Source organism: Engystomops pustulosus, chromosome 3 (genome assembly GCF_040894005.1).
Source record: "Engystomops pustulosus chromosome 3, aEngPut4.maternal, whole genome shotgun sequence".
NCBI lineage: Eukaryota > Metazoa > Chordata > Amphibia > Anura > Leptodactylidae > Engystomops > Engystomops pustulosus.
In genome coordinates, this window is record NC_092413.1 from 140,788,068 (window position 1) to 140,815,801 (window position 27,734).

At 40.5% G+C, this 27,734-nt stretch overlaps 1 protein-coding gene across 3 annotated transcripts in view; it reads left to right on the forward strand.

Moving 5' to 3' along the window:
• The window catches only part of CSMD1 (CUB and Sushi multiple domains 1), a 1,135,715-nt gene that overhangs the window by 547,478 nt on the left and 560,503 nt on the right, over positions 1–27,734 (forward strand). For all 3 annotated transcript variants that reach the window (XM_072142316.1, XM_072142317.1, XM_072142318.1), the window contains one exon: positions 20,092–20,299. In XM_072142316.1, the coding sequence (XP_071998417.1) occupies positions 20,092–20,299 (208 nt within the window). The remainder of the gene's footprint in view (positions 1–20,091; positions 20,300–27,734) is intronic.

The window sequence follows — 27,734 nt, forward strand, 5'->3', positions numbered from 1 at the left end:
AGAGTTCCAGTTCCTCCATTTTGTTTGTGAGGCTTCTGGCATTTGCGTACATACACTTTATATGGTTTTCCCTGTCCGTATTCCTTTTGTCCTTATTCCCCAATCTCATTCCAGCCCCCCTTCCTCCCCCATGGACTATGACCCTTCCCAGCTCTCTATGTACACCGTCTATTTGCCCTGCACAAGTGTAATTGCCCTCCCCCCAGGTCTCTAGTTTAAACACTCCTCCAACCTTCTAGCCATTTTTTCCCCTAAAACAGCGGCCCCCTCCCCATTGAGGTGCAGACCATCCCTACTGTAGAGCCTGTAGCCCACAGAAAAGTCATCCCAGTTCTCCATGAACCCAAACCCCTCCTTCCTACACCAACTTTTGAGCCACTTATTTACCTCCTTGATCTCCCGCTGCCTTTCTGGTGTGGCACGTGGTACAGGCAGTATTTCGGAGAAAATTACCTTTGAGGTCCTTGCCCTGAGCTTATGGCCTAAATTTCTGAAATCATTTTTAAGGACCTTCCACCTACCTGTTACTTTGTCCTTAGTGCCAATGTGGACCATGACCGCTGGTTCCTCACCAGCCCCTCCCAGTAATCCGTCAACCCGATCCGCAACATGCCGAACCCGAGCACCCGGCAAACAACACACTGTTCGGTATGCACGGTCTTTGTGACAGATTGCCCTGTGTGTTCCCCTAATAATGGAATCTCCCACTACCAGCACCTGTCTGACCTTGCCTGTGCTCCCATTACCCTTCTTACTGGAGCAGACATTCCCCTGGTTGCTAGCGGCCATGTCTTTCTGCAGCATTGCTACCCCAGAGCTGATATCCCCCTCATCCACCAGCCTGGCAAACTTATTGGGGTGCACCAGATCAGGACTAGACTCTCTACAACTCTTCCCTCTACCCCGCCTTCTACATGTTACCCAACTAGCTGCCCCCTCATTCTGCACCTCCATACTTCCCTCCCCACAACCATCTTCCCCAGAGAGTTTGTGCTCCAGGAGCAGCAAACTTCGTTCCATATTATCAATTGCCCGCAGCCTTGAAACTTGCTCATTTAGATCCAGAATCTGGGCTTCCAGATGAGCAATTTTCACACACCCCACACAGCAGTATTCCCCCTCGAACGGCTGTTCAAGGAAAGCATACATGGCACAGGATGTACACCGTGTAGCAATGCCACTTATGGAGTCCATAATTCTAATGGGGATTACAATATAAATATGCACAGAAAGAATTTACAGTCAAAGTAACACAAAACACAGAAGTTACCTGCTAAAGCCCCTCAAACTTAAGTCCCTTAAACCTAAGTCACACTTATGACACTGCACACACTTGGGATCAGTGCACACTCGCTGCCAAGCTCATACACTCGCTTTGCTAATGCTTTTTTTTTAAAGTTATCGGCCACAAAAATCTGCAGAGCTCACTGCACAAGATCTGGCTGCAAACCACCAAACAAACTGACCACAGAAGTATATAAAGGCTGCTAATTAGATAGCCACACCCCACTATTAATTAGGCAGCAACTGTGACTATACTGTCTAGATAAGCAAGGTGAATGCCTCCCTATACCCCCCACACAATATACAGATTATGCAAGTAAAATACCTTTAGATCTACTTGGTTGCAATAAAAAACACACAATGAATATCAGGAAATAAAAATGTAGATGCACTTATCTATTTGTTGCAGGATCCAAAACGTACTCCTTCCCTTAAACCTAAGTCACACTTATGACACTGCACACACTTGGGATCAGTGCACACTCGCTGCCAAGCTCATACACTCGCTTTGCTAATGCTTTTTTTTTAAAGTTATCGGCCACAAAAATCTGCAGAGCTCACTGCACAAGATCTGGCTGCAAACCACCAAACAAACTGACCACAGAAGTATATAAAGGCTGCTAATTAGATAGCCACACCCCACTATTAATTAGGCAGCAACTGTGACTATACTGTCTAGATAAGCAAGGTGAATGCCTCCCTATACCCCCCACACAATATACAGATTATGCAAGTAAAATACCTTTAGATCTACTTGGTTGCAATAAAAAACACACAATGAATATCAGGAAATAAAAATGTAGATGCACTTATCTATTTGTTGCAGGATCCAAAACGTACTCCTTCCCTTAAACCTAAGTCACACTTATGACACTGCACACACTTGGGATCAGTGCACACTCGCTGCCAAGCTCATACACTCGCTTTGCTAATGCTTTTTTTTTAAAGTTATCGGCCACAAAAATCTGCAGAGCTCACTGCACAAGATCTGGCTGCAAACCACCAAACAAACTGACCACAGAAGTATATAAAGGCTGCTAATTAGATAGCCACACCCCACTATTAATTAGGCAGCAACTGTGACTATACTGTCTAGATAAGCAAGGTGAATGCCTCCCTATACCCCCCACACAATATACAGATTATGCAAGTAAAATACCTTTAGATCTACTTGGTTGCAATAAAAAACACACAATGAATATCAGGAAATAAAAATGTAGATGCACTTATCTATTTGTTGCAGGATCCAAAACGTACTCCTTCCCTTAAACCTAAGTCACACTTATGACACTGCACACACTTGGGATCAGTGCACACTCGCTGCCAAGCTCATACACTCGCTTTGCTAATGCTTTTTTTTTAAAGTTATCGGCCACAAAAATCTGCAGAGCTCACTGCACAAGATCTGGCTGCAAACCACCAAACAAACTGACCACAGAAGTATATAAAGGCTGCTAATTAGATAGCCACACCCCACTATTAATTAGGCAGCACCTGTGACTATACTGTCTAGATAAGCAAGGTGAATGCCTCCCTATACCCCCCACACAATATACAGATTATGCAAGTAAAATACCTTTAGATCTACTTGGTTGCAATAAAAAACACACAATGAATATCAGGAAATAAAAATGTAGATGCACTTATCTATTTGTTGCAGGATCCAAAACGTACTCCTTCCCTTAAACCTAAGTCACACTTATGACACTGCACACACTTGGGATCAGTGCACACTCGCTGCCAAGCTCATACACTCGCTTTGCTAATGCTTTTTTTTAAAGTTATCGGCCACAAAAATCTGCAGAGCTCACTGCACAAGATCGGTCCTGTCAGACTAATCTGATTGGTTTCTATGAGGAGGTAAGTTCAAGACTGGATCTTGGGGATGCTGTGGATGTTGTATATCTGGACTTTTCAAAGTTTGACACTGTGCCACATAAAAGGTTGGTATATAAAATGAGACTGCTGGGAATAGGAGGAAATCTGTGTATTTGGGTAAGTAATTGGCTTAGTGATAAAAAACAGAGGGTGGTCATTAATGGCAGATTCTCAGATTGGGTTGATGTTACCAGTGGAGTGCCACAGGGGTCAATATTGGGGCCACTTCTTTTTAATATTTTTATTAATGACCTTGTAGTGGGTTTACACAGTCAAGTTTAAATATTTGCAGATGATACTAAGCTGTGTAAAGTAATAAATACTGAGGTCGATAGTTTAGCATTACAGAGGGATTTGTGGAAGCTCGAGGAGTGGGCAGAGAAATGGTTGATGAGATTTAATGTAGATAAATGCAAAGTTATGCACTTGGGCCATGAAAACAAAAAGTATAATTATGTTCTAAACGGTCAATTACTTTGTAAAACTGGAGCTGAAAAGGACTTGGGGGTATTGGTGGATGGTAAACTTAATTTTAGTGACCAGAGCCAGGCAGCTGCTGCCAAAGCAAATAAATTTATGGGATGTATCAAGAGAGGAATAGATTCTCATGATAAAGACATAGTTTTGCCCTTATACAAATCGCTGGTCAGACCACACATAGAATATTGTGTACAGTTTTGGGCACCAGTGTATAAAAAGGACATAGTAGAGCTGGAACAGGTGCAGAGGAGAGCAACAAGGATTATTAGGGGAATGGGGGGATTAGAATACAATGACAGATTACAAAATTTGGGATTATTCAGTTTAGAAAAAAGACGACTGAGGGGAGACCTCATTACAATGTACAAATACCTCAACGGACAGTACAAGGATCTCTCCAAAGATCTTTTTATACCTAGGCCTGTGACCAGGACAAGGGGGCATCCTCTGCGCCTAGAGGAGAGGCGATTCTACCATCACCACAGACAAAGGTTCTTTACTGTAAGAGCAGTGAGACTATGGAACTCTCTGCCGCAGGAGGTTGTTATGGCGGACTCTATGTACATGTTCAAGAGAGGCCTGGATACCTTTCTGGAGAGCAAAAATATCACGGGTTATGGGGATAAAACATTTATTTAATTGTTAAAGGTTGGACTTGATGGACTTGCGTCTTTTTCCAGCCTTATATACTATGATACTATGATTCTATACCTCTATACCTGCCACTGCGGACAGGTCACACCCGTGGAACGACCTGGTAGTACCACACCGCAGCAAGTCCAACCCGCTTTGCGTCGGACTCTGGTGAAAACCGGGTACCACTTAGACTCTGGTCCCAGGTAGTGGCTTGTGCCATCGTCTGCAGTGGTTCAGAGGATCCACAACCTCTAAGCCTGACACTGAGTACTCTGTTTGAGATGTACATTCCTCCCAGTATCTGACTGGTCATTGACTTAGAGCAGGTATGAAATAAATGCTGTGAAGTATGAATTTTTTGCAGTAGGTCATTGTTGTAAGAAGGTTATTTTTTATTCCAATTTTGGTTTGATCGCACTTAAAATAGCCACAATTCTTTTATGTAACCTACTCTAACAGTTTTTGAAGTAAAACTGATCACATATTGTTTAATTAATGTAGGCCTACTCACATCCTGATTCTTTATGGACTCACAGAATCAATGAAGTGGATATCAGGGTTCTGTGGTGGCAATTCCATCAATTTCATGACGTTAGGGCCCCATATATAGAAAGAAATTGGAAGACTTCTATTAACACTACTGTTTTTGAAGGCATTAGTAGTTCTACACACCCGTCTAAAACTATTTTAATACTGCATTAAATTATACCTCCCTTAATTCTTACTATGCCCCTGCTTTAAAAAAACAATATTTAGAAGCTATATCTAGTACATTACTGTTGTATAAGGCGGTAAAAGACAGAAATTAGGTAAAAGGGATGTGGTAATAGGAATTCACCCAATGAGGAAGATTTATCAAGCTGTGCCAGAAAAAAAGGCTATGCAGCAGCACATTCATTCCAATTTTGAATACCTTGAAGATAGATCACACTGGAACAAAGTCAAATACTGTGGTATCTCAGAATTTGTTCATCAGAATAACTTGTACTCTATTTTGCCAAACTGCTCTCCACATAGTTTGAAGATAGATGGAGTGCAAAGACTCCCTAAGCCAAAACATCTTGATGAATCAGTTGCCCAAGATGTCCTATAAAGGTCGATTTAGCAGCCTGAACCATGCGTGCACACAGACATATGCTACCGATCACCTATTGTGAGACCACTAGCTACCATAGAATTAAGGCTTTATAGTCCATCTTTTTTTTTATAATTGTATTTTTATTAAAATGTTTCCAATAACATAACAAGAGTTATCAAATACAGATTATGCATTGAAGTTTTCCAATAATAAAACCGTAATAAATCAAAGATTATCAGGCATGACTTTGACATCACGGTTTTCCAGTGACTTAGTAAATGGCATAAAACCCAACCTTAGCATTATTATAATCCATTTGACATTACAAAGTTTCTCCTGCATATTTTCCAGAAAATATGAAATGCCGATTTTAGGTGGTGCCCATATATGAATTAGTCTGGGTTTCCCAGGCAATTAATTGTCTCAATTAATTGCCGTAGACGACTCCTGGTGGGTTTTGCCAAAGGTGCCGACTCCTGCTTGCCTATCTCCTTCCTCAATTCTTTTTCCAGGTGGGACCTATTATTTTTTAACCTAGCCCCCTGCCCTAAGCAATGACCTTGGAATACTGCTTTGTGAGCCTCCCACATTATAGATACGGAGGGGATTGAGTCTTCATTAAACTGGAAATACTCCCTCAGGGCTATACTGAGCTCCTCTTTGATCAAGGGTTTCTTAAGCAGCGATTTATTCAGGCACCAGTGGCATGCCCTGACTGCAGAAAAGTCCTCTCTGAGCTTCAAGGAGACTTATCGCGAAATGTCCCCCACCTCTGTGAATTGCATAATTCTCAGAATCGGTATATCACCAAACCAGTAATCTATACAGGTGCGGGTGCCATCTGGAGCAGAATAGAAAGTAACAGAGTGGCCCCAGGGTTGCCCACCCTCCATAAATCATACAGTTTGACAGCTCTACGAAAAGGCGAAAAAAAGCTGTGCTTTGCGAACCCAGTCACGTTAGTGGTATCTATTGCGGAAATCTATTTCTGAAAAAATAACATTGAAGTCGCCCCCTATCAGTAGTGGTGCTGGTGGGAGTCTAGCTAGCTTATTCAAAACTTTAGTGATGAAGCAGACCTGGGACGTATTGGGAGCGAATATATTGCATTAATGTTGAGCCATACATTTTACCCTGAACAACAATGTAGTGACCATTGGGATCCGTCGTCACAGATTCGGGTGCAGTAGGTCAAGAGGTTGAGAATAGAATCGCTACTCCTGCTTTCTTACTGTCTGTGGAGGCCATATAAGAAACAGGGTAGAGATGTTTGGCAAAGTTGAGAGTATCTGTGGCGTCGTAGTGTGTCTCAAACAGGAATACCCCATCTGCTCTAGATCTTTTAATCTTGTTAAGCGTTTCGAGCTAAATTGAGCCCTTTTACGTTCAATGTCAGGAACTAGATCATGATGTACTAGCTAACACGTGTGTGTAAATGAGGTGCCCAATACACACCTGCGCAGTTTGTGCCAGGAAAGGGCTTTTAATCACGAGCGGTAGTTTGTCAACTGGTGCAGTGCACCTCTGGTTTAAAGGGGAGGAGACACCACCAGGTATTAGACCCTAACGTAACAGAAACACAAGGGAAGCAGACCAATATGACAAAAGAGGACAGGAAACACACAGAATGAGACGAACAATCTACAGAGACTAGGAAGGTGAAAAAAAGAACAAAAAAAAAAGAGAAAAAATTTCCAATTCTAAACCAGAAAAGGGAGAAGTCTCCCTTCACCGGTGTAGATTAATTCAGGCCCTGCCTCACAAAATGTGCCTAATAGTCGCCTATCCCCAACAACAACCCGCATGGTAGAATGGCAATAGAGCCCTCTGTAAGGTAAGAACACTTATAATACAATGTTCAGCAAAATTGAAAAGGATAGCAAAAATATTTTGAGATAGCACTGGGACTGGGAGATGTACAATGGTACAAGCGTGCATATTATTTCTTAATAATGAAGGAGGGGGTACCATAGAAACGTAAACTAATTTGACCCTCTTTAAACTATAAAACATTAAAGGATAAACATAAAGATGCAAAACCTTTTTAATTGTATGAGTCCCGAGAGGAAGCTCTGGTTCGTGATCATCATCTCTTCTGGTGCAATTGACTCCTGTTTTGCATCTGGGGCATTGGCAGGGGAAGAAGGTCCCAGTTGTCCAGCCTTGGAGTCAGGATGTTCCATAGATTGCAGAATTCCTGAAGATCCTCAAGTATGCGGAGTGTTGCTGTGATTCCGTCTTTGCTGAAAGAAAAGTTCCAGTGACAAGCCCTATCAAGCTTGACCTGTGTCTCAGGCTCCCCCAGTAGTGTTGAAAATAAGCCCTGTAGAATGGAGCGTACATCTTCTTTGCCCTCTAACTCGGGTAGGCCCCTCACCTGTATGTAGTTACACCTGCACCTGTTGTCGATGTCTTCTAGATGTCTAGCCATGTCTTTTAGCATAGCGAATTGAGAGTTCAGGACCTGCTGCATTTGTGAAATCTGATGTCGAGATATCTCCTGCACTGCTTTCAGAGTATAAATTTTCTGTGAATGTCACATCTCACCTGTGAAATTTTGGATTTAAAGCCCTCTTTGAGTTCAGCAATGAAAGACTTTTTGGTTGGCAGGTTTTGAAGGTGAGTATGCCAGTACAAAGCAGAAGCCGGGGGTCTCTTATCTGTCATGGGGGCAATGCTCTGCTGCTAAAGGGAAGATGCCCGCTCTGAAGAGGGTTTTGCATAACAGGTGAGAGTGGGGGTGGCACTTATATCCTCTTCTGGTGACTGTGATAATGGAACAAACGGAGCCCCGGCATGGATACCCCAGGTTCCAGGTGTTTAGAGCTTTGAGGTCCTGCATCTGTCCCCTGTTATCTTCCTGCCCTGGTGTCATAGGGCTAGTATCTGCCCTGAGGGCTTGTGGCCTTGCTGGGAGTTACATTTCGTCAAGGGGATTTGCTCACCTCTGAATTTCTGCTGCTGGCTTCCTTGGTTCGAGGCTGGGGGGGGAGGCAGCTTTGGATGGACGCTACTGGGCTGAGGGAGAGGCCTGCTGCTTTGAAGGCTGCATTCTAAGATTGCGGCTGGGCACAGGAGACATTGAGGCAACTGGAGAGACTGGGACTGGAGTCTCCTCTCTCGTGGCGGACTGCCAATCTGCTTGTGGAGCCATCCTGCCTGCGGGACCGGAGCTGAGAAAGCAGATGAGTGGCATACCGACTGTCTGGGATAAGCTTGTGGGTCCGGGGTCTTCACTCCCCTTCTGGAGGCATTTTTGACTTTAGGTGCCAGGGAAGCACCCCTCCTTCAGGACTGAATAAGCACCAGAGCGTCAGAGATCACTCAGTGTGCAGCCATCTTCTTCAGGTTACAGACACGGCCCCCCTCTAGTCAATTTTTTAATAAATCACAACAGGAAAAAACACATCATTAGAAACCCAGAAGAAGGACGAAACCTACTCCTGACCTGAGCCATTTCCGCTCCAGACCCTGCTGCTCCATCAAAGCAGATTGTTTATAAATGTTGTCAATGTTGTTAAGCAGAGACACTTAAGAAACTCCACATTAGGGATTCATGCAGAATGTGGCTTACTATGGTCCTGGACATCCCTTGAATGTCTTGTTGACTGACAACTCAACTGTCAATCTCTATTTTCCTTTTTTTCCCTCAAATCCAACACAGATTGAACTCATTTGACAGTCAGACATTCTTTTCCCCTATGTGTTAATGGCATGGAAATATAATTTTTATATTTTTGGACATAGGGATACCTAACATGTTTATGGTTTTATTTGGTTGTTTATTTCTATATGTATTCTAAAGAAACTGCCACAGACACTGCCAATTGACAGCTACAAAAACATCTTACAGACTGCCAGCTGCCATGGTAACTGATGAATGATGATGTAAAGGGGGTCTCTGATCATTGTTCAAGATGTGAGACACTAATTAAGTGGAGAAAGTATGATTGTTTGTACCACCTCACAAAAAACACCCTCAGTGTAAACCACATCACTGAAATACAATACTGATAAGGGTAAGGAAAGTGTAGAGGAAAGAAAGTTGAGAGTGAAAATAAAATCTTGTAACTTTATTAAGTTCTGTTAAAAATTATTTCAATGGCAGTCACATTAAATTAACTTTTAAAAGAACATAATAAAGTTACAAGGTTCAACTTTCCTCTACACTTTCACTAACTTTATCAGTATTTCAAAAATTAAGTGCCATGGTCGGGTTTGACTAAGGCAGTGATTTTCAACCTGTGTGCCATGGTTGAGTGTGCCGCGGGGAAAGTTCCCCGAACTATGGTGCCCCTGTGTAGCGCTGCCGCCATGCCTCCGTGTTTCTGCGCCCATACTTACCTACAAGCCCCGCGACGGCGATCCACCCATCTTCTGTAGCTCCTGCACCGCGCGGCCTATGTCACGTGACTGACGCGACCTGACGTCAGGTCGCGTAAGTCACGTGACCAGAGGCGTGCGGTGCAGGAGCTACAGAAGATGGGCGGATCGCCATTAGGAGTGAAGGTACGCGGAAAAAGACATAAGTATATAAGGTTATTATTTGTAATGGGAAGGAAGCTAGGGTCTTTTTTTATTAGTAAAGGGAGGCTGGGGCTTTTTATTAGTTAACGGAGGCCTCTAGGGCCTTTTAATTAGTAAAGGGAGGCCTCTAGGGCCTTTTAATTAGTAAAGGGGGGGGCCTCTAGGGCTTTTTAATTAGTAAAGGGGGGCCTCTAGGGCGTTTTAATTAGAATTGGGGGGTCTCTAGGGCTTTTTAATTAGTAAAGGGGGGCCTCTAGGGCCTTTTAATTAGTAAAGGGGGGCATCTAGGGCCTTTTAATTAGTAAAGGGGGGCCTCTAGGGCCTTTTAATTAGAAATGGGGGCCTCTAGGGCCTTTTAATAAGTAAAGAGGGGCCTCTAGGGCCGTTTAATTAGTAAAGGGAGGCCTCTAGGGCCTTTTAATTAGTAAAGGGGGTCCTCTAGGGCCTTTTAATTAGTAAAGGGAGGCCGCTTGGGCCTTTTAATTAGTAAAGGGAGGCCGCTAGGGCCTTTTAATTAGTAAAGGGAGGCCGCTAGGGTCTTTTAATTAGTAAAGGTAGGCCCCTAGGGGCTCTTAATTAGTAAAGGGAGGCCGCTAGGGGCTCTTAATTAGTAAAGGGAAGCCGCTAGGGGCTCTTAATTAGTAAAGGGAGGCTGCTAGGGGCTCTTAATTAGTAAAGGGAGGCCGCTAGGGGCTCTTAATTAGTAAAGGGAGGCCGCTAGGGGCTCTTAATTAGTAAAGTTAGGCCACTAGGGGCTCTTAATTAGTAAAGGGAGGCCGCTAAAGGTTTTTTATTACTAAAGGGAGGCTTTTTTATAACTGTTTTAGTGTCATTTTATGCTATTTTGGTTGGAGGTGTGCCCCAGGATTTTCTAAGTATAAAAAGTGTACCGCGGCTCAAAAAAGGTTGAAAATCACTGGACTAAGGTACTTAACAGGTTAACTATAGCTAGAGGCAGGTGTCCGCTGTATAATGCAGCTGACAACTGCAGTGCATGGAGAGGGTTCAGTCCTTCAGTCCTCTTCATACACCTCTCCAAGCTTGGTCAAAGTAATTGAAAATTGATCAGTTATAAAGGGGTTACACTTAATTTAATCCACCTTTCTGGTTTAATGATATTTTTATTTGGGATTAAAATTGTCAACTGCCTCCATCCAACAACTCTGGTGTGGGTGGGCGGCACAGTAGAAAAAGGGTTCAACCCGGTGGGTGCAAGCTACAGCGAGTCCAATCCTAGACCGCTATATACAGCATACAACAAAGGAAGTAGTAGCACTCCGTATCCAATTCAAGGTAGTTTATTCACCAAGTGAGGGTATAGCGACGTTTCAGCTAACTCATTGTAGCCATTTTCAAGCATCCAACAACTCTGAGATAACTGACAATCTAAAATAGAAGAGGCAGAGAAGAAAAATGTTAAAAAAGCTATATGTATGTTGTGTCATAGTCAAAGACAGTGATATTCCTCACTTACTTACATTGTAATGCTGCTTTTTAAATAGTTATTTTAAATGAGTTTTGCTTTAACATATTTTTCTCACCAAATTGCTAAATTAATTTAGCTGTATGACCTTTCATTATAGCTATACCATAAATAAAGACTTACAGAACTGTATTTTATTGATCACATAATTGAAGACCTTTACTGTCCATGCTGCTTTACAAGAAATGTCACACACAGCAAACAGTCTGGAACACATGAGGACAATCAGTCATGGGGTATGAACTGTACAGACAGCTAATATGCACATGAGTCAATTTACATGAAATAATGTATTGGAAAGCCAATGCATAAATAATTGACTGTATGCTCTATTTAGGCAGATAATTGTAAGTTAGCCCTTTGGTGTCATAATTAAGTATGAAATAGCCAAATAGCATTCAAGTGAATTCACAAATTATGGGGAAAACTGTAAATTACTAGTTTAGTATAGTGTTTTCTGTGGTTTTACTAAATAATGATTCATAGATTGTGTGCAGCTTAATGCATCTGTGAATGTATAGACAGTTCCGTAAGGGCACACATTCTGCCTGCAAATAAATTCCTTTAAAATGTAAATGACAATTTTTATTCCCACGTAATAAATGGCAGCACTTCAATCTCTAGATATACAGTAGCTAAATGTAGAAATACATCTACTTAACACTAAAAGTATGCAATATGCAAATAAACACATACCATAAATTGTAAAGGCTTCGAAATATGTGAATATAACTTGTTCATAATATACCGTATATACTCGACCCGAGTATAAGCCGAGACCCCTAATTTCAACACAAAAAACTAGGAAAACCTATTGACTCGAGTATAAGCCGAGGGTGGGAAATGCATTGGTTACAGCCTCTCAGTATATAGTCTGCCAGCCCCTGTAGCATACAGCCTGTCCAACCCCTGTAGCATGCAGCCTGCCCAGCCCCTGTAGTAGGAAAAAAAATAACACTGTACTCATCTTTCCAACGTCCCCCATAGGTCCTCTTCTGTCTCAGACTGTCTCAGACAGAAGAGGACCTGTGGGTGACGTCAGAAAGGTGAGTTTTGTCTTTGTTTTTAGTTGACTCGAGTTTAAGCCGAGTTAGGGTTTTTGAGCACAAATTTTGTGCTGAAAAACTAGGCTTTTACTCGAGTATATAAGGTATATATGTTTTTTAAATTCATCATTCACATATTTTACTTATTAAATTTATTGTTGTTTGAACATGTTATTATTAGGGATGAGCAGGCCCGTTCTGCTTCAGGTTTGGCCAAGCTTGACCTGAAAACAATTATGGCACTGAACAGAACGAAGTTCCAGGTGTTAACTCTTTTTATTCCATTTTCCCAATGATCATTTCTCTCTGTGGCATCTTCAGGGAGAGATGTTCCCTGAGAGCGACTCTGGCATATAAATTCCACCAACGACTTTTCTGGGAATATAGAAGAGTTAACACACAAACTCAGGGCTAGTACCGTTAACAGATATTACCAGGGAGGAAGGGGGTGAGCTGCACCTAGACTTCTGGCTGAACTCTAGGTTTCAGGTTGGGCCCCTTTATCATTAGTTATTATATTTGATTAATTGTTCACACAAATAAAATTTTAATAATAGTTTATAGAGCACTATGCCATTAAGAGTCTTAGATTTTTCTATGGTAGATATTATAGATTATAAATTGAGTTTTATTTGCCACTGATTGGTTGGGGGCTGACATCCACCACTTGCATCACTACTGTACTGTATGAAAAAGAAATATAATGTGTTAGAATAATTTACCTCTGTTGATTATGGTATTGCTAGCCAGCAGCCTTCTTTATGTAGAAATGTAAACATAAAATATAGTACAAATAATCATGCATTATTATATATACACTCACCGGCCACTTTATTAGGTACACCATGCTAGTAACGGGTTGGACCACCTTTTGCCTTCAGAACTGCCTCAATTCTTCGTGACATAGATTCAGCAAGGTGCTGGAAGCATTCCTCAGAGATTTTGGTCCATATTGACATGATGGCATCACACAGTTGCCGCAGATTTGTCGGCTGCACATCCATGATGCGAATCTCCCGTTCCACCACATCCCAAAGATGCTCTATTGGATGGAGATCTGGTGACTGTGGAGGCCATTTGAGTACAGTGAGCTCATTGTCATGTTCAAGAAACCAGTCTGAGATGATTCCAGCTTTATGACATGGCGCATTATCCTGCTAAAGTAGCCATCAGATGTTGGGTACATGGTGGTCATAAAGAGATGGACATGGTCAGCAACAATACTCAAGTAGGCTGTGGCATTGCAACGATGCTCAATTGGTACCAAGGGGCCCAAAGAGTGCCTAGAAAATATTCCCCAAACCATGACACCACCACCACAAGCCTGATCCGTTGATACAAGGCAAGATGGATCCATGCTTTCATGTTGTTGACGCCAAATTCTGACCCTACCATCCGAATGTCGTAGCAGAAATCGAGACTCATCAGACCAGGCAACGTTTTTTCCAATCTTCTACTGTCCAATTTCCATGAGCTTGTGCAAATTGTAGCCTCAGTTTCCTGTTCTTAGCTGAAAGGAGTGGCAACCGGTGTGGTCTTCTGCTACTGTAGCCCATCTGCTTCAAAGTTCGACGTACTGTGCGTTCAGAGATGCTCTTCTGCCTACCTTGGTTGTAACGGGTGGTGATGTGAGTCACTGTTGCCTTTCTATCAGCTCGAACCAGTCTGCCCATTCTCCTCTGACCTCTGGCATCAACAAGGCATTTACTCCCACAGAGCTGCCGCTCACTGGATGTTTTTTTCTTTTTTGACCATTCTCTGTAAACCCTAGAGATAGTTGTGCGTGAAAATCCCAGTAGATCAGCAGTTTCTGCAATACTCAGACCAGCCCTTCTGGCACCAACAACCATGCCACGTTCAAAGGCACTCAAATCACCTTTCTTCCCCATACTGATGCTCGGTTTGAACTGCAGGAGATTGTCTTGACCATGTCTACATGCCTAAATGCACTGAGTTGCTGCCATGTGATTGGCTGATTAGAAATTAAGTGTTAACGAGCAGTTGGACAGGTGTACCTAATGAAGTGGCCGGTGAGTGTATTTCTTTACATCCAAAATACAGTATGTTCTTCTCTATAATTTATAGGTTCAATTCTTTCTTCAATAATGTTGTCTTAGTTTCTCAATTTGCTTCCAGGTATACTTGTATTAGTGCTTTTGATCTACTCACGAAAATGTTAATTTACTTAGTTTAAATACCACATTGCATTATATGAGCATGTGTGACCTTAGGAGCCAATTGAACTATAGACATATTACCATTCTATTCATCTCCCTAATTTATACATGTTCAGGGACATTAGATGATTTAAATTCTTTGCTTCACAGTCCACTGAAGTGGTCTTCAGAGCAGCTGCTAATGATTTCAAGACGGCCATACTGATATGTCTCTGTTCATTTTCTTACCTCTGATGTATTTGCTTTTCTTTCTCTGCAGTTGACTGCATATATCTTGTAGTTATCAAGAATTCTTCCGTATTAAAGTTAGGATAGGATTGTCGTCATGGTGCACACCAGTAATGAGAAAACAGTAGGATTTTCATAATATGAAAAATTTTAATGCTATCTCAATAACATAACATGTTTTGGGGTCAAACAAGACCCCTTTTTCAAGTGGAAGAGACCTAAAGTAAAATTTAAAAAAAATATATTTTTTTAATAGAAATGTTGTAGGTGGCAAAACAACAGAAAAAAGGCAATTTGGACATTTGGACATTTTTTATTTACAGTGTTAGCCACATACAAATGCTATTTTTATATGTTTATGATTTTGTTTATTAATATATTTCTCTTAAGGAAGGAAGTCGATTTTCTTATTTTTAAAATATCGTAATGTTTGTACTTTTAACATTTTTTGTACAGATGTTTCAGGTCTGATCACCCAAACTATATTCTGCCTATGAGTAAGCAGTAAGTTTTAATTTCAATGGTGTGCACCAGAAATTGTGACGTTTTTTTTTTTAGAAAAACTTGATTCAACATTGATTCAAAAAAGACACAATTGTTAAATATATTTTGAACAAAATAACATATTCTCCAATTCAATGTTCTTAACGGAAATACAGCATTTCACAGATATAATTCCAATCTGCCTCTACCAGTCCTGATGGTTACACTTTGATTATCTCTGGGTCTGACCATAAACTCAATGACAATAATAAAACAATGACTATAATCAGGCATATTCCTCTCATGAATTACCTCTGTAATGCAGGGGAATGGGCTGGAGGCAAAGCGCACTGCTGTGTGCAGACCAGAACAGCAATACAAACTACAGACAGGCACTTCCGGTATGCAAGCAGCATGTAGAGACATGCTCTACAAACTACAGATAGGATAAGGTCTTGATTCGAGGGGAGGGGAAGGCATTTCCGAGCTGACTTCGTGTTTTTTAGGTGAGATAGCAGAGCTGAGTGTGTCATTGTATCTTATATCCATCTCATGACTCTGATCTGTCCAGAGTGTCTGACTCTTTTTCTCTGCATCAGATACATGGAAAATGCTTGGAATCTAAATGAAAGTGTAGCTAAACCCTGTACCATGATAATATAAGCATATTGTCTGCACATAGCATCTCATAGCACATTGGAATCATGAAGTATCTGTTTATCTAGTGCCCGCCCACAATGCTACATTTTACGCAGAATTTTACTGAGTGATAGGACCAAACACAGCAATAAAACTGAGTAGAATTGTATAGTAAACATCACTAGGAGGTTAAAATTTGAGTAATTTCTCTCAAGGACAAATCCCTTTAAGCCTCATCTCATTTTATGCAAGCAACAACATTCTTCAAAAAAACCAATGCCCTTGTTTTATATGTAAATGTACAGGTCAAAAGCCTCTACAAACTACAAACACAGTCAATGTTGTCATTTAACACTGCTTAAAAACGCATGTACAGTACTCGAGTGGCTTATACTATGTATATATACCCTATTTTTCACTCTGTTTCCAAGCTGTTCATAAGGGTTTTTGTAGCCACAATCTAAAAAAGGTTTTATTTAAAGATGCAAATTATGGTACTTAAAGATTTTTGGCTTCATGAGATAGCTATTATATTGATGGAGGTTTTACACATTAGCTGATTCTGGGACCGGAATCAAAACAGAGCTGAAAGCAAAGCAGCCCAGCCATTATTGGAAACCTCCTGATCTGGTGATCTGTGTTTCTCGCTCTGGCGCCAACCAGATTGCGGCAACCTTATTCAGTTGATCCAGAGGCATAGCTACTCGGGGGAAAAAGAGGACAATTGATACGGTGCCCACTTCCCAGTTCTCAACTCTACCTGTGTCCCTAGGATGAAGATGAAGTTGAATGCTGTGTCTCTAGTACAAGGAGCTGGCCCCTCAACTCTCCCTGCATCCTGGGTGGATATATGGAAGCTGTCAGTATTTTCTCTGCAAGTGGCTCTGCAGCAGCCTAATATTCGTGTAATGAGCTGGTCACCCAGTTATATGTGTGTGATCCGCTGGTCTCCTTTCTTAGATTTGTGTAATGCGCCAGTCTCCTCCTTATATTTGTGTAATGCGCTAGTCTCCTCCTTATATTTGTGTAATGTGCTGGTAACCTCATTATGTTTGTGTAATGTGCTGGTTTCCTCCTTATATTTGTGGAATGTGCTGGTAACCTCAATGGGGGTCATTTACTAAGGGTCAGATTCACGGTTTCCCGACGTGTTACCAGAATATTTCTGATTTGCGCCGATTTTCCATGAATTGCCCCGGGTTTTTGGCGCATGCGATTGGATTGTGGCGCATCGGCGCCGGAAATCGGGGGCATGGCCGAACAAAAACCCGACGGATTCGGAGAAACCGCCGCATTTTTAAAAAAAAAGTGTCGCTGGACACGTGCTTACCTTCACCAGGAATAGGATCTTGAACTCTGGCGGACCTCGGCGGACTTCAGCGCAGCAGCGACACCTGGTGGACGTCGGAGGAACTGCCTTAGTGAATCGCTGGAAGACCCGAATCCACCACAGAGAACGCGCCGCTGAATCGCAAATGGACCGGGTAAGTAAATCTGCCCCATTATGTTTGTGTAATGTTCTGGTAACCCCTTTATATTTGTGTAATGTGCTGGTCTCCTTCTTATAGTTGTGTAATGTACTGGTCCTCACTTTATATTTGTGTAATGCGCTGGTTACCCCTTTATATTTGTGAAATGCGCTGGTCTCCTTCTTATAGTTGTGTAATGTGCTGGTCTCCTTCTTATATTTGTGTAATGTGCTGGTCCTCTCTTTATATTTGTGTAATGCGCTGGTCACCCCTTTATATTTGTGTAATGCGCTGGTCTCCTTCTTATAGTTGTGTAATGTGCTGGTCTCCTTCTTATATTTGTGTAATGTGCTGGTTTTCTCCTCGTATTTGTGTAAAGCACTGGTATTCTCCTTATATTTGTGTAATGCGTTGGTCCCCTCTTTATATTTGTGTAATCCGCTGGTTCCCTCTTTATATTTGTGTAATGCGCTGATCCCCTCTTTATATTTGTCTAATGTGCTGGACACCCCTTTATATTTATCTACTGGTCTTCTTATTTGAGCCATGTGCTGGTCACCTCCTTTATACTTATGTGTCACATCTACTCATATCTATGTGATTAGTTAAAGTGATTACACTAGATCAGTGATGGCGAACCTTTTAGCGGCCGAGTGCCCAAACTGCAACCCAAAACCCCCCTTATTTATTGCGAGGTGCCACCCAAAAGTTAAAGCAGTAACTTGTTGCTCCCTGTTCACCAACTTTTAATCATATTGGCCTCCTGAGGACAGCAACAGAATATGAAAAATGACAGAAATATGGAAAATTTTCATCATTTTAGCTTCTTTCCAGTGTCCCTCTGTACACAGAGAAAATCGTGGGGCCAGCAGGAGGTCCTCCAAAGATAATTTCGGCCCTGTCTACACATTCTCCTTCTTCCTACAGTCCCAAGTAGTGAAGTAAGTATCAAAATATCACTGAAAGCAGCATCTTTTAAGTTGCTTGGAACTGCAGGAAGATTCTTAGAGTCCTGTCTGGTGTGCTGGGGCGATGGCCCAGGTGCCCACAGAAAGGGCTCCGAGTGCCACCTATGGCACCCGTGCCATAGGTTCGCCACCACTGCACTAGATGGAGGACTGACACTAGATAACAGTAGATGGCGGATTGACATGTGGTCATGATTCCATTAGATTAAGGACTGACAGTTCATTCTGATGTAAATGATTCTCAGACTGAGGGTAAGGCCACATATAATGTTCCTATTGCATTTATAAGTGAAAGGTTCATCACATATGTGCTTTTATTGAAGTGCCTGTCATTGTTTAAACCAGTGATGGGCAACCTTTTGAGCTTGGTGTGTCAAAATTCGCCAAAAAACCGAGCATAACTCGGGTGGTGTGTCACCTTGAGAAAAAAAACATAATTTTGTAATATTTATAGTTTAAATAACAAATATGTAAAATTATTAAACTTGTAGGGTACTTTAACCATAGGTTTTCTAATTGATCCTACCATGTACTTCCATACTACAGTATGGCAGTATATGGGGATTTTCCACATCATCTATTTATTACAATATGCCAATCGCACATTGTTATAGATCGTTACAATCAGACACGTGTGAAAATGCTTAGTAACCTGCAAACTTTGTCATGAAAGTTCACAGGTTATAGTGAGTCGCAGGTGCCGCTGTCTGCATCTCCTTCATGAGGAGCAAAATAATCGCAATGTCTAACGATTTGCAAGGCGTTGTGATTAATTCAGGGCTTGTATGTCACAAAACTGACACACAAGCCCAGATGACTGTCTTTCATCATACAGTACACTGACATTACTCACCGTATGATGTCCTGTATGTATGATGAGAGTGGTTGTCCTCCCTCATCCCTGCTGTGGAGATGGTCAGTGTAAAGGTGACCTACCACAAAAACTCCCCCCAGCACTACTATCAGGAGCTGCAGAGGAGTTTCTGGAGTTGATGGTCGGGTCACCTCTCCTGGTGCTGAGCCCCGGGATGATACCTGTGCTAACTTGAGACACGAGGCACAGCTCACACAGGGGGAGGGGCTGGCCCAGTGGAGGAAGAGGAGGAGGAAGTGCTGTGAGCTCAGTGCATGACAATCTCTCAGCCTCCCGGCTACTTCACCTGGCCGTGTAGGAGCCGAGGATGAAACTTAACTCTCCGGCGGTCGCGTCTCACTGATAATGGCTAGGCGTGTCAGCACTGACACGCGTGTCATAGGTTAGCCATCACTGGTTTAAACAATGCAAAACACTGGGTGCTGGTTATCAAATGCATGCCTGATCAGTTACGTAAATGCAATCGGGAAGGGGGTAAAGGAGGGGGCTATGGACCTCCATCATTTGTCATAACTTGGCTGGGGGCCCACCTGTATGTGATGACCCCCCTTTTCCTGTCTGAACTATGACACTCTGCTGATTGATAGTCCTGAGTGTCAGGTTCCCACTAATCCCGCTTTAAAAAATATTAATCATTAATAATTAATCATTGAAAAATTAATTATATTAATCATGAAATTAATTTATTTTCAGAAGCTTTTATTTGATTTGGAAATATAGCAATGCTGTATGCTACAAATAAGAGATAGATGACATTGAAACATTAATATATAGCATATCAAACATGTACTGTAATATTGTCTGATGGTATTAACAGTCTTTTGTATGTTTTAATTAATAGCTGAAGGATCATGTGGTGGTACCCTAAGAGGAACCAGTGGCATCATCTCAAGCCCCCACTTCCCATCAGAATATGAAAATAATGCAGATTGCACATGGACAATACTTGCTGAGCCTGGGGATACAATTGCACTGGTCTTCACAGATTTCCAATTGGAAGAAGGATACGACTTCTTAGAAATCAGCGGAACTGAAGCTCCATCGATATGGCAAGTAACAAAAACAATTTAAACTTCAATATTATTAAGAAATGTTTGGATATATAGCATACATAGTGCTTAACTATAGGTTAGGACTACATGTTTAGTTCTGATTGTAGAACATTTGTAAGTAAGTGAAAAGTCCTATCCTTCTCATCAGTATAAAATAGAATATATTGGATGTAGGCACATACAGTGGCAAAGATTTTTTTAATGGATTGAAAAGCATATATGGTGTTTTACTTTGGCAGAAAACGTAAATTTTTGGTGATTAAAGCTCTTTCTCGCATTAGTTTTCAGCACTCAACATATGTTCTCCCTTTTATTAAATACTTTTGTCATTAATTAAATAGCTGAACCAATGCCTCTTGTGAAAATTGTGCTGTTCCTCTATCATAACTGTGGGAAAGTGTCAGACATTCTGACATTGACTGAGAAAACGTCTTCCCGGGCATTTTAACCCCTTAACTTCCTTGATCAAGGTTGACCGCAAGAGTTAAGGTTGACTGCAAGAGGGGAAACTTGTCCCTGTTGCCCACACTGCCCAACTACAAATTAAACATGGGGTGTGATAGGGTTTACATGGCAGCCAAAGGCCTGATGATAGCTTTTGGGTCTACTTACTACGGGAGCTTATTAGGCCCAGTCAGGAGCCGTTAGCTTCAATTCTATTTTATTTTGTTAATAACACAGCTTTATTTAGGCTTCTTTTATGTATAGATTGTGTTATGCACTGCCACTCTTTTGTGGTGAAGATAATACAGAGGGGATTCACAACTATTTTCAGCTTGTTCAATACTTTTTGTGCTTGGCTGATGTCTAATTTGCAACCAATTCATTGTTTCACCTGGATATTCAGTGAAATTTTAGACTTGCTTGCAGCTTCAAAGTTACATCGCCCCGAGTGCAAATTGCTACTTTTCACACAAAGTAAACACAACACACAAAATGCATCAAATTAGGCTCTACACCACTCTTCAAGGAGCGGTTGCTGTTTTTGAAGTGTGCAAAAAACCCAAAAGGGACAAAAAAATTATTTGTAAATAAAACACCAGAAAACTTGCGACTTGTTTTTGTGCATTTTTAATGTAATTTCACCCACCTTGAGGTTCTATCTTCACGCTATGTGTTATGCAATATGAAAATTATTTAAAACAAATTTTATTTTTGTGCTGTGATACCATTATAACACTGGCAACATTTATTTTTATTTTGAACTATTTTAAAGCAATAACCATTTTCATTTTTTTGTATAAGACTTACCACAAGCTTTGTAGCTGTATTTATGATTTCATATGCATGTATTCCAAAATATTATTCCCTGTTAGGCAAACCTCTGGTATAGTCTAAATTGCATGAGACCATGGTACGGTTTGGTAAACCTACAAATGTTTGGCAAATAGAAAATAATATAGTTTAAATGTATATTGAACATACAGTACTCACTGTTCTGCTAATAAACCTATAATATTTATTAGAAGATTGGCTCCGTGGCTGGATCAAGCCACCTTTTCTAATGCCCATGTTCGTTACTGTCACCGATCATGGGCGATAACTCTTTAAATGCCACTAATCAAGAACCATTTTGTGGAGTGATGTATGGGGCTGCACAGCCCCCCAGAATGTCTACCTGCATATTCCAATGCAGGAAATTAAATCCTGCTGGCGTCCTTCCCATCAGCATGTAAACAATTGTCATTGCAGTTTTTACTGGTGGGCATTCGAATTTGGTATCAGGATCAAACAATTTTTTAAAATTCAACTTGGCCAAACCAACAAGTACGTTCATCACTTGCTGTAAAAATGACCAATTTCTTATAGTGTACTGTATTCCTAGAAAATACAATATGTACGTTAGTTATAGAGATGAGCGAGCACTAAAATGCTTGAGAGCTCGTTACTGAAGTCAAACTTTTTCCGATGCTCGAGTGCTCGTTTCGAACAATGAACCCCATTGAAATCAATGGGAGACTCAAGCATTTTTCAAGGGGACCAATAAAATGTGTCATTTTATTGAGAAATAAGGAAGTCAGTCTTGTTTCTTCGATTTTTTTATTCAATGTAATATTCGAGGAACTTCAAAAAGGAGAATGACCCGTGTTAAACATCTGCAATGTGTTCTTCACACATATTGTTCTTCACATACTATTGTGAAGAACACCTTTCTGTACTCATGTCTTCTGATAAGTTAGCAGATGTATGGAAACATCTGCAATGTGTTCTTCACTGAAGGCTTGGGGACAGTAACGTCCACACTAACGTGGCGCAGAGGCCCTGATAAATAAGTGTTTATCTTAAAGTGTTTCATTTTGAACTATTACATATTCCAGAATAGAACATTTTTTTATAAAAAGAAATAGTACAAAAATATCATGTTCGAAATTACGTAGTGTATCTTTACAATAAATTTTCTATTGAAATATACAATAAAATGTACAGACCAGTTGGGCACATAATACAGAAACAAAGCGATTTTGCAAAGTTGCGAAGTACGGTATATACTCAAGTATAAGCCGCCCCGAGTATATGCTGAGGTACCTAATTTTAACACAAAAAACTGGAAAAAAACAATTGACTCGAGTATAAGCCGAGGGAAGGAAATGCATTGGTATACAGTATACAGCCAGGCAGTGCATGCCCCCCAGTATACAGTCTGCAGCCCCTGCCCCGTGAATACATAATCTGTAGCCCCTGCCCTCCAGTATATAGCCTGCAGTCCCTGCCCCCTAGTTTATAGCCTGTAGCCCTTGCCCCCAGTATATAGCCTGCAGCCCCTGCCCCCCAGTATATAGCCTGCAGCCCCTAACGCCCGAATATATAATCTGCAGCCCCTGCCCCCCAGTATATAGCCTGCAGCCCCTGCCCCCCCAGTATACAGCCTGCAGCCCCTTCCCCCAGTATAAAGCCTGCATCCCTTGCCCCAGTATACAGCCTGCATCTCCTGCCCCCCAGTATGCAGCCTGCAGCCCCTGCCCACAGTATACAGCCTGCAGCCCCTGTCCCGAGTATACAGCCAGCAGCCCCCTCTCCCCAGTATAAAAGTCTGCAGCTCCCTGTCCCTAGTATACAGCATGCAGAACCCAGTATACAGCCGCTCCCAAGGAATGCCCAGCCTACTCACCTTCCTATACCCCCCGGGAGGTCTTCTTCTGTCCATCGATGTTCAAGCTCTGGCTCCCTCTCTCTGTACGGTCCTGTCGCTCGAGCTGTGACGTCAGCGGCTTGCTGAAGTTCTAGTGTGTGCGCCACAATCGGCACACACTGTGATGTCGGCGAGCCGCTATCATCCCAGCTAGATGCAACGGGACCACAAGGAGAGAGGGAGGCGGAACATGAGTACCCCTTTTTTTAATAGACCTTTTTTAATAGACCAATTTTTGTGCTGAAAAACTCGGCTTATACTCAAGTATATACAGTAAGTGATCACATAGTAGAAATCACACTCATATGGGGCTGACAAACCCTAGTACTAGGTCAATTATCAAAGAAAAGCTTGAGTTCTCTTAAACTGCAAACAAAAAGGGTAACAAAAAGAAGCTGAATGCTTTATGAATATCCAATGAGAGGATGGTTTGCAGTTTTCTGTAATAGTCTGTAATGCTCATGGCATCCTACTCAACAAGCCTTATAAGTAATGAACTTAGGGAGAACACATGCATATATAAAAGCATACATATTGGAGGATACACCATCAAAGGTTTGTTTTTTTAGAGCAATTCTATAATATTGGTGGCTTATTGTGAACCACTGTTGTCCATGCAGAGTTGGTCTTTATTAAGTACTCTTAAGCAGTTTTAAGTACAATATGATATTTCTATATATATATAAAGAAAGCATTTGATGCTCTACAAAATTTGTTTACAGTGTAGATATACACTGTAAACATATCTATATGGAAAATTATTTGAGTATTGATATCCCTTTCCCAATTGGTACATTAATCACATATACAACACTTTTCAAAAACAATTGTGTTCTCAAATAAAACCATTACACAAACTGCTACTTTACTTTATCACTACAGAAATCAATTATTTCTCCCTCCCTGGAGAGTGAAAGATAGTCAATTTCCTTTAGAGTGTAAAAGAAGGAATGACATACAAGGCTATAGGAACCTTTAATCTTCCAGCTTCCAATGCAATAAAGCAAGCAAAACTTGACATTTAGGATTGAAAGATACAGTGTGATCCCTTTCAGTACTATACTTTAAAATTGTAGCAATATATTGAGGCACAGTTAAATTATGCACTTCTGTAAAGTTCAAATAAGGCATTTTCTACTTCATGGAAAACACATAGACATGACTATTGCTATACAACCTCTGAATACAAACATATTATAGTCTAGCAAAAAGACACCAACCAACAACAATCCATGAATGTCAATATATAATGTTTTCTCTTGTACTTTATTTCCACTAAAATGTTAACATTTTCATTCCAATATTCACTTCATTTTATGGTTTAAATCAAGGTGAACAATTGAAACTATTTGTATTCTTTATACTGATGTTGTAATTCTTTTGCATACACATACTCTAATATTTCTCAGTTTTACCCCAATATTCTAAGGGTATAAGATCTAAAAAATGAGTACTGTTCATTCAATTGCATTTTACATATGTGTGATTTTACATATTTTAGGGTACAAGCAATTCATTCCTTACCCACTAAACCTCAATTGATTAACCAGGTTAAAGCTGACAGGTTTACTAAACTTAATTATTTCTCATTGACACACAGAAGGATCAAGTAACAAGTAGGCTAAAAAAAAAGGATGTAACTTTTTGGGAAGATTGAGTCTAAAATAGGTAGAATATATAAAAGGACAGCTGTTAAAATCCCACATGTACTTTAAGATAAGTAGGGTTGATTGAACTAGGGGACACATATTATTTGTTCCATTAGCATAAAGATAGCACTTAAACGTAAAAATCTGCTTAACTTCGTAAAGGGACAACAAATCAAATATAAAATCTCATCCCTGGAGTAAAAAAGGGCAATTGAAGGGTAGTTAATGACATTAAAACACACTAAAAGTAAAGTCAGAAAGACAGAAACGAAAGTATCAAGAGTTATTTGGTGCTGTTCAGCAAATATTGACTTTTAGAGCTGCCTGGGAAACAATGGAAATAAAAAAACCCCACAAAAATAAGATTAAAAAGCAGTCATTGGGGTTTTATATAAATATATGTGAAATTAGTAGACATCAGACATAGTTTTGAAGGAAAATAAACATTATAAACCAGGGAAATTTTAGAAGAGGAAACTGCAAAGCAGATAATGTAGAAGTTTATCGAAGATCTGTTTTGTAATTTGATATCTTTTATTCAGAGGGAACCCTTACAATTACACTTCATTTTTTGCATACTGCGGACTCATTTTTCACCAACTGAAAATTAATCCCAATATGAGCTCTGGCATGTTCATTTATGTACCAGTGCTTTATTGAATTTCTCCAATGGGAATAAATAAATAATTATTATTATGTAAGTTCTGTCCCTCACTCCACGATCCCCACTGATCAACTGTGTTACACCACAAATGGAGCCAAATAAACACAACCATTAGAACTATTTTGTGACTTTTTAAAAAATAATTCCCAAACAGCTGCAGAGCTCTATAAACAAACATAGGCCAGGAGCTGCTCTCTGAGAGATGATTGCAGAGTGTTAACTTTTAATAATCTATCCTGTGGACAGGTTGTTAAATGATTTCATCTATAAAAACCCCTTTAAAATTGGCATCAATCTTGTAGGTTACACCAGAGTACAGAAGGACTGTCATGGATTTTGTTATCTTCAGTATGAACTCTAAGGTAACTATTGGCTAAGATGAAGTCTTTGGTTTTGTTCTTTCCATTTTTAGCAAAGACCCCAGAGAGGTGATTTAACCTCTCACGTACAGCACATAGAACCAGCCTTGTCTAAAGAGGGTTGCAATCAGTTTTCCTAAGCATGGTGAGAATATAGGTCATATAGCCAGAGGAAGGGGGCATTATGTTCCACAGTGCTAATACACATCACCCACTTGCTCCATCCTTATATTGAATAGCTTAATTAAGTAAAGAAGATAAGCTGGAAAGTGTCATTAACTCTCTGGGAGGTAAAACTTCAAAGGAATAGATTAGTCATGATGGCACTGACACTTTTCCACTTTTATTTTAGAAAAAGGATCAAACCCAAGAACTCCAAATGTCAGCTATGGCGTATCTGGGTTTAGGGCAGTGAGGCGGCTGCATACCTGAGTCTCAATTTGCTCTAGCACCCTTGGACACAGAGATATACAGAACTCTCAATGGGAACATATTGGGCAGGTCTGCTCTTAACGGAATTGAGAGATTCATCCTAATCCGTTGAGAACAAACAAGGTGGGATGTTTTCTAGATTCACCTAGGGAGGGTTAAGGGATGTGTCTACAGCTAATGTAAGCCCACCACACCTTCTGTTCATTGTACTTCTCTGAGAGATATCTTACCACCACAAAGGTAGGAGAAATCATTAAGTGTGGGCCATCCGTTTTCATTGACCAGCACAAGGTACTTGTACTATTTGTACTTGTACTATCCATAAATCTGAGTCTTGGCTATATAGTTTCTACCTGGGGTGGACTCCAAGACCTAATATAATCTCATTACAGACTGGGCTTCTATCAAAAGGGGTGGGTGGTAGCCTACAGTACTGGTTGTAAGCTAATGTTGTGCAATACCCGAGCTTGTGTGGCCAACTCTATCTAATTTTCTCTGCCTCCCTGAGCACACTAGTGTCTTCAAAAATAATAAATATTACACACCCCTCCTGGGGTCCAAAATGGAACACTTATCAAATTCAAAGGAAACATTTCAGTTTTTGAAGTCTAGGAAAAAACTAGAGTATTGTTAAAATAATAATAATATAATATTAGTTCATATAAGAAATGGCATCATATATTGTGGTATTTACTTCAATCTTGTCTGAATGACAGATAGGTAGATAGATCGATAGATACATTACAAAGTGGAACTTTCTAAATCGTTTTAATACGATTCTAATCCAATAAGAACAATTTTGCCTAATTTCTTTTACAAATCATAGTTTTGAATATGTATTGTTCATTTTCTGTACATTAAATTACTCTTTCACCTTGATTTCTTTGTTAAACCTCATTAATTCTTCTATAATGTAAAATCTAACATAATATGTACTCACACTGTATTAAGAATTTACATTTATATTAAAGATAATTCCTCAGATGAATTTGGTGATAGAAATTAATTATGTATAATGTAATAAATATAGCAGTGCTGCAATGGTTTTGAATTCTGAAGAAGTTTTAACACTAAGCAATATTTTAATCCTAAAAGCATATATTAGAAGCCAATCCAAAACAAATTAGTAGTGAAATCACAGTGGCAATGCTTATTGCATCAACATTTTTTATCTGTTGACTGAACATAACAAACAATA